The sequence below is a fragment of the Gossypium arboreum genome, chromosome 12 (assembly GCF_025698485.1).
Source record: "Gossypium arboreum isolate Shixiya-1 chromosome 12, ASM2569848v2, whole genome shotgun sequence".
Classification (NCBI taxonomy): domain Eukaryota; kingdom Viridiplantae; phylum Streptophyta; class Magnoliopsida; order Malvales; family Malvaceae; genus Gossypium; species Gossypium arboreum.
In genome coordinates this window covers 102846372-102863147 of record NC_069081.1, presented here as the reverse complement: position 1 = coordinate 102863147, position 16776 = coordinate 102846372, and the positions used below count along the sequence as shown (strand labels likewise).

Here is a 16776-nt window from a genome sequence, read left to right as displayed (position 1 = left end):
TATAAACTATAAGAAAAAATATACAAGTCAATAATGTAAAATAAAGCATGTTAATATGCAAATGAAATAACACATGCAAATGAAATAGATCAACTTGTTACCCTTACTTCACCTAAGCGTCCTTCGGCAATCTTTAAGGAAAAATTTGTTGGCCTTGATTTCTTGTATTAGAGACTCGTGCTGATAACGTGTTGTGAAATAATAAAGAAAGAATAAACTAAAATGTGATAGAAGAAAGAGTGTAGAGAGAATATAGAAGAGAGAGTTTATCTTCTTTTTATATATATTTTTCATGAGTACATGAGCCCCATATATATAGGGGTTAAAAGTAACTCTCTAATTATTATAGGGCATGTAAAGTGTCATGACCTTTTATCTCCCATATTAATGGGGTATAGGAAAAGTCTCATAACTTATGGGGTATAGGAAGAGTTTTATAACTTATGGGGTTGACAATGACATCCACATAAATATTTCATAACAATATTGAATAATTAGATACATTAATCTGTTAATCTAATATGAGTCAAAATATCCTTTACAAAAAACGATTATTTCAGTACTTCATTGTCTTTGAGAACATTTGTAAATCTTGAGGGTTAATTCTTTTTTTAAATTATGACTAAATTAATATAATATGTTAAAGTTGAGGTTAAATTTGTTATTATATTAATTTTTTAACTGTCATGTTATCTTGATATTTGTGATTTTAACAAGAGTGACCAAAATTATACATGTGTGTTTAAATTGCAAATTTTTTCTTCTAAATGCCTAAAATGAAAATTTTTAATAGTTGAGTGATTATCTATTTAGTTTATCCTAACCAAATTAATTAATTTTATATAAATATATTATCATATTAATTAATAATTAATATCGTTTTATTATTATCAAACAATAATACTAATAAATTATTATTTTTAATGTCAATTTAAGTAACAATTTATATATATATATATTATATTATAGATATAATTAATTGCATTTAAAATTAAACTGATGGGTTGACTTTTAAATCTTTTTACAAAGGTGACATATTAAAACAAAGAAAAATAATTGTAAAAAATTCAACGCCTATTCCGGGGATTAAAAAATATATTTATTTTTGGTAGAATATATTTACTTTTTCTTTTTTTTAATTATAACTGAGATGCGTTAAAAATTAATAATTAACAAAGGTACTAAATTTAATAAGGATGGGCTCCTTTTTTCAAGTTGAATAAACTTTGAATCATGTATCTTTCTTTCATTAAACTCAGTCAGAATTCGGAAAGTCTGGAACAGCCAAATTCTTTCATGCTTCTTCTTCCTTTTTTTGAATTTTTTTTAAAAAAAAAACAATGGAAAAGTGTGAAGTGATTGTTGAAGTTGTTGTCGGTTGAGGTTGTCTTGGTTTTGACATATAAGGTAGGAGAGGCGTCGGTATCCTTGCACATTCTCCGGCGGTATGTCTCCGGAAATATCGAAGCACATCCGCAGTGCAGCTCTCGTTTTGACGGTTCTCACTCTTTCCGCTTTCCTTCTTTACACTGCCACTGATTCCGACCGTTTGTCGTCCGGTTCCTTTTCCTCCTCCTTCGCTACCATTTTCCCTTCCTACCTCAATTACTCCTCTTCCTCGGTCAGTTCTTTGTTTCGCCTTTCTTATTTTTCTAAATAGTGTCAATTGGAAGTTACCATTGAATAATTTCCTGATTAATTCGAATTGAAAAAAAAAAAATCACTTAGTTCACATGGTTGAGTAGAGTAAATATTATTAACTATGCTTATTGATGTAAACTAAGAATGAAATTGACTGGTCAATGGCAACACAAGTCTCACCGTTTGCGGTACTTATATTGGAGTTGCCTTGTTTTGTTAGTTTGATAATTCAATGATAAATGAATGTAATGATTAATTAAGATCATAACTTTTCGTATAATGATAATTTCAAAAGAAATTATCCATGCATGATGGAGTTATGGTAAGGATTCTAGTTAATGCTACAAATTGAGAAGGCCGTCATGTTAGCATGTAGATTCTTTTTCTTATGTTTAAGGAAATTATAAACTCGCTCTGTTTGATTCCTCGCTCTTGATGTTGGAGGAATGCATGTCAAATATTGCAAGGGGTAAAGTTAAGGTCAATGTTGTCCTTGTAGGATTAGCTGCTTAGCTGCAAAAGCAATCTCATGAATGTCCCTCAATATATTTACATTATAAAGTTGTTTCTCCTGCAGAATCCAACGCAGGAGCTTGAAGAAATTTTGAAAAATGCTTCCATGGTGAATAATACTGTTATTTTAACGACTTTAAATGATGCCTGGGCGAGAACTGGTTCGATTGTTGACCTTTTCCTCAAGAGCTTTATGCTCGGAGATGGAACCCGTAAGCTTTTGGACCATTTGGTGATTGTTTCCATGGATGAAAGGGCATATAATCGTTGTCGAATTGTACATAAGCACTGCTATGCTCTTGTCACCAAAGGTGTTGATTTTCATCAAGAAGCATACTTTATGACCCCACAATACTTGAAGATGATGTGGAGAAGGATTGACTTTCTCCAAACCGTCCTTGAATTGGGTTATAGTTTCGTATTCACGGTATTCGCCTATCAATTTGTTCTTCTCTTCAATGTTTCTGCTTTAGAATGATGATTCTTCTGATATGTGTAGCCTTATGTTTAACCTGCAACGTTTTTTTTGGAACAAAGTCAGTAACTACAAGAAAGCATTATGCAATTTTTGTGAATAGATCTTTGATTTAGGACTAGTTGAAGCAGATTAAACTTGCATCAAATTAAGGCTTTATGAGCCTTAGTAAGACCCCTATTTACCTGCATATGTATATATATTGACTGCCTTTTCCATTGGGTTACATGCTTGTCCAGGATGCTGATATCATGTGGTTTAGGGATCCATTTCCACGCTTCTTTCCAGATGCTGATTTCCAGATATCATGTGACAATTATTTAGGGAGACCTGAGGATATGAATAACAGTCCCAACGGGGGATTTAATTATGTGAAATCTAACAGTCGTTCCATAGCATTCTATAAGTTCTGGTATTCATCGCGGGAAACATATCCAGGATATCACGACCAGGATGTTCTGAATAAGATAAAGTCGGATCAAATGATCACAAAGATAGGGTTGAAGATAAGATTTTTGGATACAGCTTATTTCGGTGGGCTTTGTGAACCAAGCAGGGACTTGAATGTAGTATGTACAATGCATGTAAATTGCTGTGTTGGTATGGATAGAAAGCTTCATGACCTCAACCTTATGCTTCAAGACTGGAGAGCTTTCATGTCATTGCCTCCGGATCTGAAGAACCAATCTATCATCTCCTGGAGAGTCCCTCGCAATTGCAGGTGCTTTTTCCCCCTCTCTATATATAATGTTTTACGTCCAACTTTTTCCCTTCAAAAATGGTTACTCTCTTTTCGTGAATATGTTTCAGTCTCGATCCTTTAGACATTCCGGTTCCTGCACCTCCAAAGATGGATGTTAAAGAAGAGGGAGAAGATTGATTGGAATTGCACATAATGTTTAAATTATATACTGCTTGAAGATAATGAAGGGACAAGCTATCCGCTTCCTTTGAATTTTCATGATAATTGTCAATTACATACCCATTTGATGATACTGAACTTACAGTGCATATTGGCTCTTTTCTTTTCAAGCAAGATATTATATCTGGTTGTTAAAAAGAAGCTTGATTATAATGTTCTCTTTGGGATTCGGATATAGACAGGAGCTAAGACCATTTTCTTGAGAGGTCGGAATATTTGAATTATACATTTTATTATTATATTAACATAAAATTTTATAAATTTTCAAAAGATTATATATAATTTTAGAGAGGTCAAAATTCAATTTTACATTTTAATGAGATTACATTTTAAATATGTTTTTGAAGGTTGTGTTCAATTTTTCAATAATGGTATAAAAATTTCAAAATAAAAGGCAGTGATTCTTAAAATGATATCAAGTTAACTTTCAAATGCTTGAGTTAGTATATCAAAATCATTTGATCCATTAGTATGGATAAATGTCATGCCTACATAATTTAACCTATATTTTGAAGAACTCATTTCGATCTGGATAATAATTATAAATAAAATATTTTAACCAGGCAATCAATACTAATAATGCTGTATTTTCAGAAATCAAGGTCAGGCCCAACTGCTCCAAAGTTTCAGGCTCAACTTTTTTGTTTTTAAAGTTCTAACTAGATGTTCACTAAACCCAATTCAGTATTAATCTTTCGCGTTTTGTCAATCCATTAAAAGAGTAAGTATAGGCTGCAAATTTTAAAATTGCTCCATACCAAAAGTGAGTGTAAAACCTTTGACCACTAATTAAAATAAGAGAAACTTTTACTATATCACTCAACTCTTGTGGTTCAATTAATTGATGTATAATTATATATATTAACTTGCATCACACCCATGAATCATGATATATAGGTGGAAAAGTATAATGATTTTTTTGCACCTTCAACTTTACAAAAACAAAAGTTATTTTAGCACTCCAATTTTTTTATCTCTTTTAACCCTTAAACTTATATTAATTGTCCAATCACCCAAAAAAATAAAAAAAAAGATTAACATTTGTTAACTTTGTTAATGCAACATACATATAGATTGTCACGTACATGCCACGCTATCAATTAATTAAATTTAAAATTTTTAAAATATTTTTTTATAATTTGTATTCTTTTTTTAAACTTTAAAAAATTAATTAATTACTAACATGGTAACTATATAGCGATCCACTTGTATGCCACATCAGCAAAGTCAACAAATGTGGACTTTTTCATTTATTTTTGGGTGATTTGACAAATAATAGTTAAAAAGAATTCAATAAATCACAAAAATGATTTTATTTTTGTAAAATTGGAGGATTAAAAATTATTAAGTATATTCTGTTTTTTGGTATTTGGCTTAACCACCACATTAGTTCGTTGAGGTTAAATATGCTTTATTTAATTAATAGACTTTTGTCTTGTATTACTAACTTAGTAACTAGTGAGTGGAAGGTAATTAGTTAAAGTCATTTGCACAGCTTTATGTAGGTTTGATGCTTGTTAAAAAAATTATTTTGTTATAAACATAACTTGACAATAATAATGTGCACTTTCAATGATCGGGCGAATAATAAACATTATTTTAAGGTTATAATTGAATATCTAATTTTGAATTTAAATTTTATATTCTATTCGCCACAAATCATGATCGTAAAATTAATTAAAATTTTGAATTAATAAACTATATCCACAATATCAATATATGTGTAGAATAAATAGAGAAAGAATAGGAAATATATATTTAAAATTAATTAAATTTAACTATATATTTTAAAAATAATGTTTTAAAATATATGTTACAAATTGGTTTGCATCAAAATATTTTATATTTTAAAATTAATTTTTAGAAAATATGAAATTAGAAATATCATCTAAAAATAAAAATAAAAATTATTAAGTTTATTTATGAGTTAGTATTTTATACATCGACGGTGTACTTTTTTATTAGATAAACTATAAAAATAATCACTTTTGTTTGACTCATATTATATTTTAGTCACTTATTTTTGAAATGTTACGTTTTAGTCACTTACGTTATCGTTTTGTTAAAAAGTTATCACTCTACTGCTAAACTCCGTTACCTCCCTAGCGACAGTCCTACGTGGCAGTCCAAATGGGTTTTAAATGCCAACTTGGATGTCTAGTTGTTGGGATAAAAATAAGTTTTTAATTAAATAAATTTAATTTGGATTGTCATGTAGGACATCCAAGTTGGCATTTAAAACTCATTTGGACTGCCACGTAGGACCACTGTTAAGGAGATAATGGAGCTTAATGGTAGAGTGACCATTTCGTAACAAAATGATAATGCAAGTGACTAAAACATATCATTTCAAACATAAGTGATTAAAATGTAATATGAAACAAACAAAAGTGATTATTTTTATAATTTATCTTTTTTTTAATAATCTTAATGTATTTTTTAACATTTTACTATATCTTAAATCTATTTGTAAAATCTAAAAGCCGTATCAGATATTTTTCCTTAAATTTTGTAGAAGAAATAATTATGAGGAACAATTTGTTATGTGTTAACATTGCTTGGGACAGGTATAACGTGGCTAGTATGTGGTGTGTCTGTGTGTTGTGGGCTTGGCTTTTATTATCTCATCTCTCTTCTCCAACGTAGTCTTTGGTTTTCCATGACAATATAGTGTGAAGGAAATTGCTGGCTCTCCGTGCTTTTTGCCTCTTATATTTATCAAAAGTATGTTGATGATAGAAAGGCAAGGAGGTCACAGACCCATTTTCAGGAAGGCTCTTCATCTTTATGCCAATGTAAAAACCGACGGCCATGGATGCTCTTTATATAATTTTAATAATCGGTAGTGACTTCCTTAATTCTCTACCCGGATCACCTTGCTTTTTTTTTTACTTCTATAAGAAAACAACCTTCATTCAAATTTTAATTTATTTTTAAAATTTTATTAACAAATAATAGTTATAATAAAAATAAAATAACTCAATTCATAATCAATTTTTTTATAGAATAGAAAAATAAAAATATCAAATATTGAGTTAGTCTAATAGTTAAGTTTTTACGCATTGTTTTCATTGATTTAATTTTTCTATTGCAACTTAAGCAAAAATTATTGAATTCGAAAAATAAATTTTGAAAAAGAGCAAGGTTCACTAGTTGAATTTTGATTTCAATTTAAAGTTGTTCATGCATCAAGTCAGATCAGATTTTGGTCAAGTTTATGCACATTGTTAATTGTCAAAGTCTGACCTATATCGAAATATGAATTTTAAATTTTATCGAAACTCGTTCATATTTATAAATAATTAATCTACACTCGTTTAGGCTCATTCATTTTTTTATTTTTAAAGTATTACTTATTATATTTTTAATATTTATATTATAGTATAATATATTTAATTCTTTATTTGCTATAAATAATATACATATATAAACTAAATGAAAAGTAACATAGTACAAACTTGAAAGCTAGTCATACTATGTCAGACTTGTTTGAAGTGATGACAACTTGATTATAAGAGGGAAAAATATGACCTTTTTGTATAGGAGAGGTTCTTTTTTGAGTGCAGATTTTGAAAATATAAGGCATTACGTTCATGGAAATCAAACCTAAGTCAATTTTAGTTTGGCAATGTACAAGTCGAAGGCTAGAAGTCTTCTGACTTCAAAGTTCAAGCACAACTTTGACTTAGTTAATATCCTGCATAGTTCAAGATAGGCTTACGGTGAGCTTTGAAAAAGAAGACATTATGGAAATATGAGTCAAGGTGGAGATTTGTGGAGTATCTTTCGCATTTCAATCAAGTTTAGGCACAAATAGAGAACAACGTCATGACAATGAGCCATGTGACGTTACAACGACGAAAATAGAGGAGAAGCAGAAACGATGTCGTGACGAAAACAATAGGGGACATTGCGACATGGCAACTTGTCATGCAATTTTCTCGATTTTCTTCTTCCAGTTAAACTCTGATTATTTGTCTCAGTCGAACTCTGATTAGTGTGGATTATTTTAATATTATTTGACATACGAATTTAACCTATAAATAGACACTTTTCTACCCTAGAAAGATTTAACCCATTACACATTTACGAATTAGCTTTTAGAGAATTTTGTGTTTAAGTTTTGAAGGTTCTTATTTTCGAGTTTTGGGGTTTAGTTTTTATCTCTATTTATTTACTCTTTGTTTTTGTCGTTATAGTGAAATTATCTTTGCATGTGGTTTTTTATCCTTTTCGGAGGAGTTTTTTCACGAAAAATATTTGTGTTTGGTATTTTCAATTTCTTTGTTATTTTACTTGTTTGTTGCTTAATCGGGTTTATCCCCAATAGTAAGGCTTACATGTTTTAATTGAAATTAATTATTTAATGGTGAAATTTGATCATAATTTGATTGTAATTACTCTGGCAATGAATGTAACATCCTGTAATTCGGATTTGATGATCGGGTCGGATATCCAGGTGTTACATTAATTGTGCTCGTTGACACTAAATAAATAAATAAAATTTAATTATTTTAAAATTAATAAAAAAGAAATTTAAAACATTTTATAAAATATATTTTTCAATGAAAATTCGATTCAAAGCAATGAAATTTTAAGACAAATATGTATATATTAAAATCGAATGGTATTGTTATTCCCGTAATAAAATTTTAGAGGGGAGCCATGGAGGTGGCTCATCGTTTTTAGGCCTTGAATATATCAACGTAAGATGAAGTAATCGAATAAAGGCCCATTGGACCCATCAGTGATTTTTCTAGGTTTAGCAATGGATGAAGTTTCTTTTGGAAGCTGCACTTGTTCAAGTTTTTGTCCTTTTCTTATTCCCCTTTCTTCAATTTTCTGTCGTGGTTTTAGACTTTTGATAATTTGGTCATAAACATGTTTCATTGAAGAACATGGTGGGTTTGTTTCCAGTTCTACTGAAAATGTTGTATTGAAATTTATGTTCTGGAAATGTTGTCACTGGTTTAAAGTGATAAATGTAATCTATTGATAGAGATTGAATCCAAGTTTATGTAGTATATAACACAATACTCTTACTACTAAATTAAGATATTGCTGACAGTAAATCTAAAATATTAAGGATTAATATTTGATACGCTATTAGTGAATAAATCTCATACACCATTAGTTAATAATAAGATGAAACATCATTAACGTGTAAAATAAAAATATTTAAACATAATTAAATAATTAAATAAAATTTTTTTCACCTTTGGATTTTGGGTTTCAAGTTTTGGATTTTCATTTTGATTTTTAGATTTTAGATTTTGAGTTTTGGTGCTTTTGTATTTATTTATGTTTAACAATTATAATTAATATTTATTTTAAATAAATTTATTTATACTTATTTTAAAACCCTCAATATTTTTTGTTGTATATTAGTAATTGCCAAATGATTAAAAGTATTCACTACCTCAAGTGTAATATGGATTCAAGTTACGTTGTCAAAATTTTTTGATATTTTTGAATAAAACTAATATGATACGTTTATATCTAATATTTAACTAAAATTTCACCTCAATCAAATGAGATATTTTTTAGTAACATCTTTCGATCCGTTACCTACTAAATATTTCACACTACATAAAATATTGAAAAAAATAGTCGTATAATACAAGTCAAAAGATGCAAACAAGTCTCAATTGCTAAGATCAGTGACTTGTTGCACTAACAATAAGTAATAAGTTGTGGTAGCATGTGTGTGAAGATTCAAATGTAATTTTCTTGAGTTACTTTTATCACAAAACAACAAATGAGAAGAATTTCTAAATAAAATCTCACAATACCTCAAAAGATTACTTTTTTTTTAAACATTATTTTGCTTATTATTCAATTTGTTCTTGTGTGATAACGTAGTTTCCTTTACTCATAAAATAGTAGCACATTATTGAGAAAATGGTAAAAATATAAAGGTAGGAGGAAAATTGCATGGCAGTGGTGGATGGATGCTTCCTGGTGCGTGCATGAAAGCATGGGTCATACATAACTCAACCTTTTTCCAACTATTGTCATCATTGTTCCAAACCATGTCTTGGTTTGACATTTAAGTACGTTGGGGGTCCATCAATGGCTTTATTTGAGGTTTCCAAGAAGCTTCCTTTCCCTTTATTTCCCCCAGTTTCTGAGCATATGATATATATTTGTCATTGTCACGTAAAAGCTCACTGTTTTAAGGGTTCTCCTATGATGGGGCCTCTTCTTTCGGTCTTGGGACTAGGTAAATCGTTTAGTAGGGTTTTGAAATTAATTAAGCAATTTAAATTAAAACACTAAAAAGGTAAATCTAAGAGATTGAAAAGGATCTTCTTCCCCAAAGAAGTTCATTGGAATTAAAATGGATTTTGATTCCCCCTCCATCTATTCGGTTAACCCTTGAATTTGTACCAAAATATTTATAAGGTTAGAGCTCAAGATACCTCTTTGAGGTCATAAGTTTGAATAACTAGATCAATAAATATGAGATTTATGAGAAGAAAACTGTATAATTTAATTATAAAATTCAAGTGAGTTTAGATAAAACTCTTTCAACAATGACGATTTTAAAATTCAAATTAATTATCTAACTACAAATATATATGGGTGGAAAGCAGAATTATGCAACAAATATATTTATAAAAATTAATATAAAAATAAATGTAGTTTTGATTAAAAATTAGAGTGGCTTAAATTTAAATCATGTTATTTCTTTATTTTTATGTAAAAGATATAAAAGGATAAAAACACCTAAAATAGTTTATTTTATTTTGTAAAATAATAATATTTTAGTTATTATCAATTAAATTTGTGTCACAAGTTGATACTCAATTAATTTGTGTCACTAACTCAATCAATAGCTTAATATATATAGTATAAAATAAATATATATATAATTCCATACAGACTTAGGTGATGTGTTATTTGAACTCTATAATTTTTAAATTAATCATATGTTAGAACAGCAACATAAATTAGTATTTGTCTCTTAATCAGGCTAAAAAAAAATGCCATTAGAAGTTATAAGCGTTAAAAACAAGTAAGGATGTGGAAAGGACCACAAGACAAAGGAATAAAAATAAGAAGAAAAACAAAACATCTCCAATATTCTAATTTTTTGTATAGTTGCTCAAACAAATTATATGCCCAAACTTAATAATTTTTTTTTTTTTTATAAATCTAAACTTAATTCAGTTCATCCATGAGATGGCATCTAATTAATGTTCTGATTTGCCTCTCCTCATTAATTTGCAATATCTTTCCTTGTCCACAAACTGCAACCTCGTTGTATTAAATGATGTCTTGGTCTTGCACATTAGCTAGCGAAAGTTTTAAGATTAATAAATTGAAATTTTTAGTTATCATCTTTTTAAAAAATTTATTATATTTTTGCCTTAACTTGCCAATATGAGAAGCAATTTAGAAGGCATCCATGGATGGTCTTCTATCTTGTACCATTTGTAGTGATCACTCGGTTGGTCAATAACCTGCCACCCGCATATCTCTCATCATTTGCATACCTCACACCACCCGAATGAGGGTCACTCGTTTTCTGCCACTTGTACAGATTGTCTATAAGAATCACCTAAGGATGATTTGTACATAACTATTTATATGATTAATATTTTAATAATTTAACTGTTATATTTTATGATTTATTTATATAGAACATGTATGTCTAATTTAATATAAAATTAAAATTTCTAACTATTTGTTTTTATAAAAAAATTAATCGTTGAATATATATTAACATATAGAGTATTTTAAATCGATATAATAGAGATATCGATCGATTCGAAAATTTACTTATAAGACAAATACAATTATATTAATAAATTCAATAATTGAATCGTTAAAATATGTAAATCATTACAAAAATCTGTAAAACTAATATGATATGTATCCCTCGTTATAAAGTTTATATGTTTGGAGATTCAGACCTAAATTCATATTACAAAAATTGATTGCATGTTTACTCCAATTTGGAGAAATTTAAGAGGCAGTGAATGAGGGTGTGGTTTTACGGCGCTTAATGGGCTTTTGCCTTGGATGCTCTTTTCAGAGTTCAAGCTTCCGTTAACGGAAGGTCCAATTTGGTTTTAATTTTGAAAATATTACTCTTTATTTTTATTTTTTTTGCTTATTAAAGTTTTAATATTAAAAATATTCACATGTTGTATTGAGCTAAAAAAATAGTGCATTCATTTCATTAAATTAAGCTCTATAGAAATAGAGAAATCAAACTGTATAAATAAATATGGTGTGTTTTATTTTTCTGTTACTCATCACAATATTATCCGAAATGCCCATTGTCGCTACCAATATTAAATCACCACTTACGCACCCTATTTTTCTTAAGCATCGAATGTAGGTTCCAACATTCTGTATTATAATGTTTGTATATACACCCTATTTTTCTTCAAGTATCGAATGTAGATTCCAACATTCTGTGTTATAATGTTTGTATATTGTTGATTTACGAATTTATAAACTGGAAATGTATTTTAATTTAATATTGTATACATTGTAAATTGGAATGATTTCAACGTAATTATGATGCACAATAATTTTGTTGATTGTTTATTGAAGTAGTGTCATTTTTATTTATGATTAATTGTATAATAAGACTTACGTGTAGTTATGAAATTGTAATTACGATTCATTTTGGATTTGTAATACAAAATCTATAGTTTATTTTGTAAATATATACTCAATATTTAGATAAGTTATTTCAATAGATAATCTAAATGCGTCTGTAATTCAGTAAAAGAATTAAATTGAGCATTTTATTGAAATATTGAGAAGGATTATTATGTCGCCTACAGTTCCAATTGGGGATATGATTAGTCTTGGCTATCGGAGCAGTTGATTCCACGAGTAGAGATATAGATGTATTCATTGGTAGAATGATACATTGGACTGGACCCAAGATAAATTAATTCTGAATCCATTTGTGAATTAATTCACTTGTGACATTCATGATGTGATTTACCTAAATCCTGAGTTAGTTACTGACTATGCGTATGCAACTCATGTGCTTTGATATAAGTGGAGGCTTATGCTTTAAAGATGATAGAGCCCATAGCCGGTATGTTTGGTACATGACTTGTGTATGACATGACTTTACTAGCAATAGTTGAATTCATAGTTCAATTAAAGAGTTAATGATATCCTCTTATTGACATTGTGTGGACTGATAAATATGGAACGTGGCCACGGGTTACTTGTTCTCGAACAAGCAATTTATCACATTCATTTGTTGACAGTGATCATATTAATCATTAAGAAAACACAATAGTGACAATAAGATAAAATTGGATTGTATTGAGTGAATGAATTTAACTCAAATGAATAAATGATATCATATGAGGTTAACACACACATGACAAGGTTATTAGACAAAGCAATACAAAGCAATTGGATGAATTGCTTTATAAAGAGTATACAATAAGGAGTTTTCAATCATGGTACTTCTTGTGGACTGACTCCATAATTAAGTAATTGTGAATTATTGGAATGATGCTTCTGAACTTAATTGCAATCACTAGAACCTAATTGTATATGTCCGATTGGTCTTTGCGCTAGCTCAACAAAAACTCGATCGGACTGCATTTGAATTAGAAGAAAATTCTACGACTTTGGGAATAATTTAATTGAGTCAATTTATTCGATGTTGAATTGAATTAGGTGGTCGTGAGAATTGTTCAACTAGAGAATTTGATTAAAGAATTTTCTTGAAAAATTAATTGGGAAAATCTAAGTAATTTTTGGAAAAATTAATTTTGATCAAGTAAAATTAAATTAATCAAATCAATTAAAATTAATATGATACTTTTAGAAGTTAATTTTCAAGTCAGACAATTGGCCTAATAGGTAATTGAACTTAAAAATTGGACTTGAGATAGTAAATTGAGCACGGGAGCCCAAAACCAAAACCAAGACCCAAAAATTGGTCAAACCGGGCCTCGAGCCCGATATGTAAAACTGGGCGGGCGGTCCAACTGGTGGCTAGACCGGACCAGTCAAGTTGTCATTGACTTGGATCGAACTGGCAGCAGTCAAACTGGCTCGGTGGCTATGACAACGACATCCTGGTGGCCGGCGGCAGTTAGTCGTCGGTGGTTGAGCAGTGAGAGAATTACAATCCTATTGGGACTTTACCAGAGAATTTGATTTCAAATTAATTATCCTAAAAATAAAATTATTTCAATAGTTTAATATTAAATTTAATTTAATACTTACCTTAATAGTATTTTATTAATTTAATATTAAAGTGATTATGTTAATATTTGATAAGCCATAAAATTAACATGTTTTTAATCCCATTCTTGATGCGTTTTTGGATGATTTATTATATGAATTAGTGAATTTGATGCTCCTAATCTTTTAAATTCATGTTTCTATACTTAGGTGAGCATAGGGGAGCGAAAGGAGTGAAAAACGAGCCAAAATAGGCAAAAAGAGCTATTTCCAGGATCCACACGGCCTGGGCATTTCCACACGGGCTGGCCACATGCCCATGTGCCAGTCCTTGTTGATTTCGCACCCTGCTTCCCTATTACGTGGAAAAACCCAATTTTTAAGGTTTCTGAGTATTCTAAAATCTATAAATACACACTAGAAGAGGACCTAAATGGGGCATAGAGTAGAACGCAGAAATTACTTGAAAAATGCCATGGACTCAACTCAGAAGCAGGATCTCCTTCAAGACTGAAGATCTCCATTCAATTTCTTTAGAAGTTTTTGGGTTTCTTTATGTTTTGTTCTTTTCCTATTTTTGAGACGTTTTTCTTTCTAAGTATGAACTAAATTCCTTAAATACCTAAGGAAGATGAAACCTATGGCAGATCTTATTGTTTGATTTTTCTGAATTTCATGATAAATATTTGTTCTTGATCTCAATTATATTTATTTACCTTCATGTTTAATGTTTTCAGGATATTAATTCATGATTGATATGCTTATTCAGTAGAGCAAAAGTCCCCATTTAAGAGTAGATCTGGCATAATTGAGTGGAGTTGCATGCAATCTTAGAAATAGGACGACATAAATCTATCGGATTAGAGTCAAATCTAATAGGGGAATCCATAGATCGAGTTAATGCGACTATAGGGGTTTTAATTAGAAAGAGATTTCAATTAATCAACCTAGAGTCAGTTATTTTTACTCTTGAAAGAGATATTACTATAATTTAGGGATTTTTATGGATCAAGTCAAATGAATAAATCATTTAATTCAGATTTAGAATAATAAGTGAAGTCTAGGCGGATTCTTTCCTGGGTATTGTCTCTCTCATAAGTTTTTTTCGATTATTTTCTCAATTCGCTCTCTGTCGCTTAGTAATTAGTTTAATTTAATTTTAGATTTTAAAACAATTCCTTCAATTTAAAGGCTAGATAATAAAAAAAGATAGTAATTACTAGTACTTTTAGTCCTTGTGGATACGATATTCCCGACTCACCGTAACTATACTACCATTCGATAGGTGCACTTGCCTTTGTCGTATTTTAGTTGGTTCGTGATGTCATCAAGTTTTTGGCACCGTTGCCGGGGACTAAAATATTAGAAATGCTTGATTTTCATTAATTTAGCCATTTTCATTTTTTTTGCAATTTATTTTTTTTATTATTAATTTATTAACTTTTCTTTTATTTGCTTCTGGCAGGTTCCTTTAGTTTATGACTAGAAGAAACCCGTCAGGACCTCTAGTATTCGATAGTGAGATCGAATACATAGCTCACAGAAATCGTAGAGAACCGAGGCAGAGTCGACAGAGTACAATATAAGAGTAAGAGGATGTTATTACTAAGGAGATGGCAGAAAATCAAAATAATCAGTTACCTTCTGTGGTTGATGTAAATCCTGTAAATCCAAATCCTACTCCTCGTACTATGTACAATTATGCTAAGCCCAACTTAACTGGGGCTGAATCGAGTATTGTTAGACCTGCTGTTGCTACAAATAATTTTGAACTGAAACCTAACACTATTCAAATGATTCAACTGTTTGTTCAGTTTGATGGTTTGTAGGACGAAGACCCAAATACTCATTTGGCTAATTTCTTAGAATTCTGTGATACTTTTAAAATTAATGGCGTTTTTTATGATGCCATTCGTCTTCGGTTGTTTCCTTTCTCATTAAGAAATAAGACTAAGTAGTGGTTGAACTCCCTACCACAAGGCTCTATCACTACTTGGGATCAAATGACTGAGAAGCTTTTGCTGAAGTATTTTCTACCGGCCAAGATGGACAAATTGAGGAATGATGTCTCTTCCTTTGTATATATGGATCTTGAGACTTTATATGATGCATGAGAGAGGTATAAGGACTTATTAAGAAGGTACCCTCACCATGGGAGACCTCTATGGCTACAGGTTCAAACTTTTTACAATGGTTTGAACCCCTCAACTAGGTAGTTGATCGATGCATCCGCCGGTGGCACTTTGAATAATAAAACACATGAGGAGGCTTACGAGTTTATAGAAGAGATGTCACTGAATAATTATCAGTTGCAAGTTATGAAGATAAAGCCGATGAAAGTAGCCGGTGTTTTTAACGTTGATGCAGTCACCATGTTATCCAACCAGGTAATACTCTTGAATAAAAACATTGATGGTTTATATGGTTTTACGCAGGTATATTTGGTGATGCAATGTGATGCAAATGGAGGAGGGAACCATCCAGAAAATTGAACCTACAACCTTAGCACAGAAGATGAACAAATAAACTATATGGGTAATAATTCTAGACCTCAGAATAATCCCTATAGCAACACTTAGAATACAGGTTGGAGGAACCATTCCAACTTCTCTTGGGGTGGTCAAGGAAATCAAAGACCACAACCCCTTCAGGCTTTCAACCACCTTATCAGCAGGAAAAGAAGCCGAACCTTGAGGAGATGTTGACGAAGTTTATTTCAATGTCAGAAACTCGCTTCCAAAACACCGAGACGGCACTTAAAAATCAACAAGCATCGATTCAAGGGCTCAAGAATAAAATAGGTCAGCTAGCAAAGATGATTTCAGAATAACCACAAGGTAGCTTGCTAAGCAACACCGAAACTAACCCAATGGAGCAGCTTCATGCGATTACTATTCGAAATGAAGAAAGGTTAGATGAACTGGAACCAGAACTAAGGCAAGAAAATGTGGTAAGTCAAGGAAAGATTGAGGTAAGTCAAGATAAGCAAAAATCGGTCAATAAAAATTATATACTGCGTATGCCATATCCCAACGCGACAAGGAAA

The 16776-nt window shown here is 30.3% G+C and overlaps 1 protein-coding gene and 1 non-coding gene across 2 annotated transcripts; one reads left to right on the top strand and one right to left on the bottom strand.

The window, feature by feature from the left end:
- The first annotated feature begins 1155 nt into the window (after positions 1 to 1155).
- On the top strand, positions 1156 to 3692 carry LOC108478234 (uncharacterized protein At4g15970-like). The gene is made up of 4 exons (XM_017780666.2): positions 1156 to 1621; positions 2219 to 2581; positions 2869 to 3350; positions 3440 to 3692. The coding sequence occupies exons 1-4, from the start codon at positions 1448 to 1450 to the stop codon at positions 3507 to 3509; spliced, it is 1089 nt and encodes a 362-aa protein (XP_017636155.2). The 5' UTR covers positions 1156 to 1447; the 3' UTR covers positions 3510 to 3692.
- Positions 3693 to 15781: 12089 nt separating this feature from the next.
- Positions 15782 to 15888, bottom strand: LOC128285838 (small nucleolar RNA R71). The gene has a single exon (XR_008276386.1). It is a non-coding gene; the product is annotated as a small nucleolar RNA R71 (small nucleolar RNA).
- Positions 15889 to 16776: the final 888 nt, after the last annotated feature.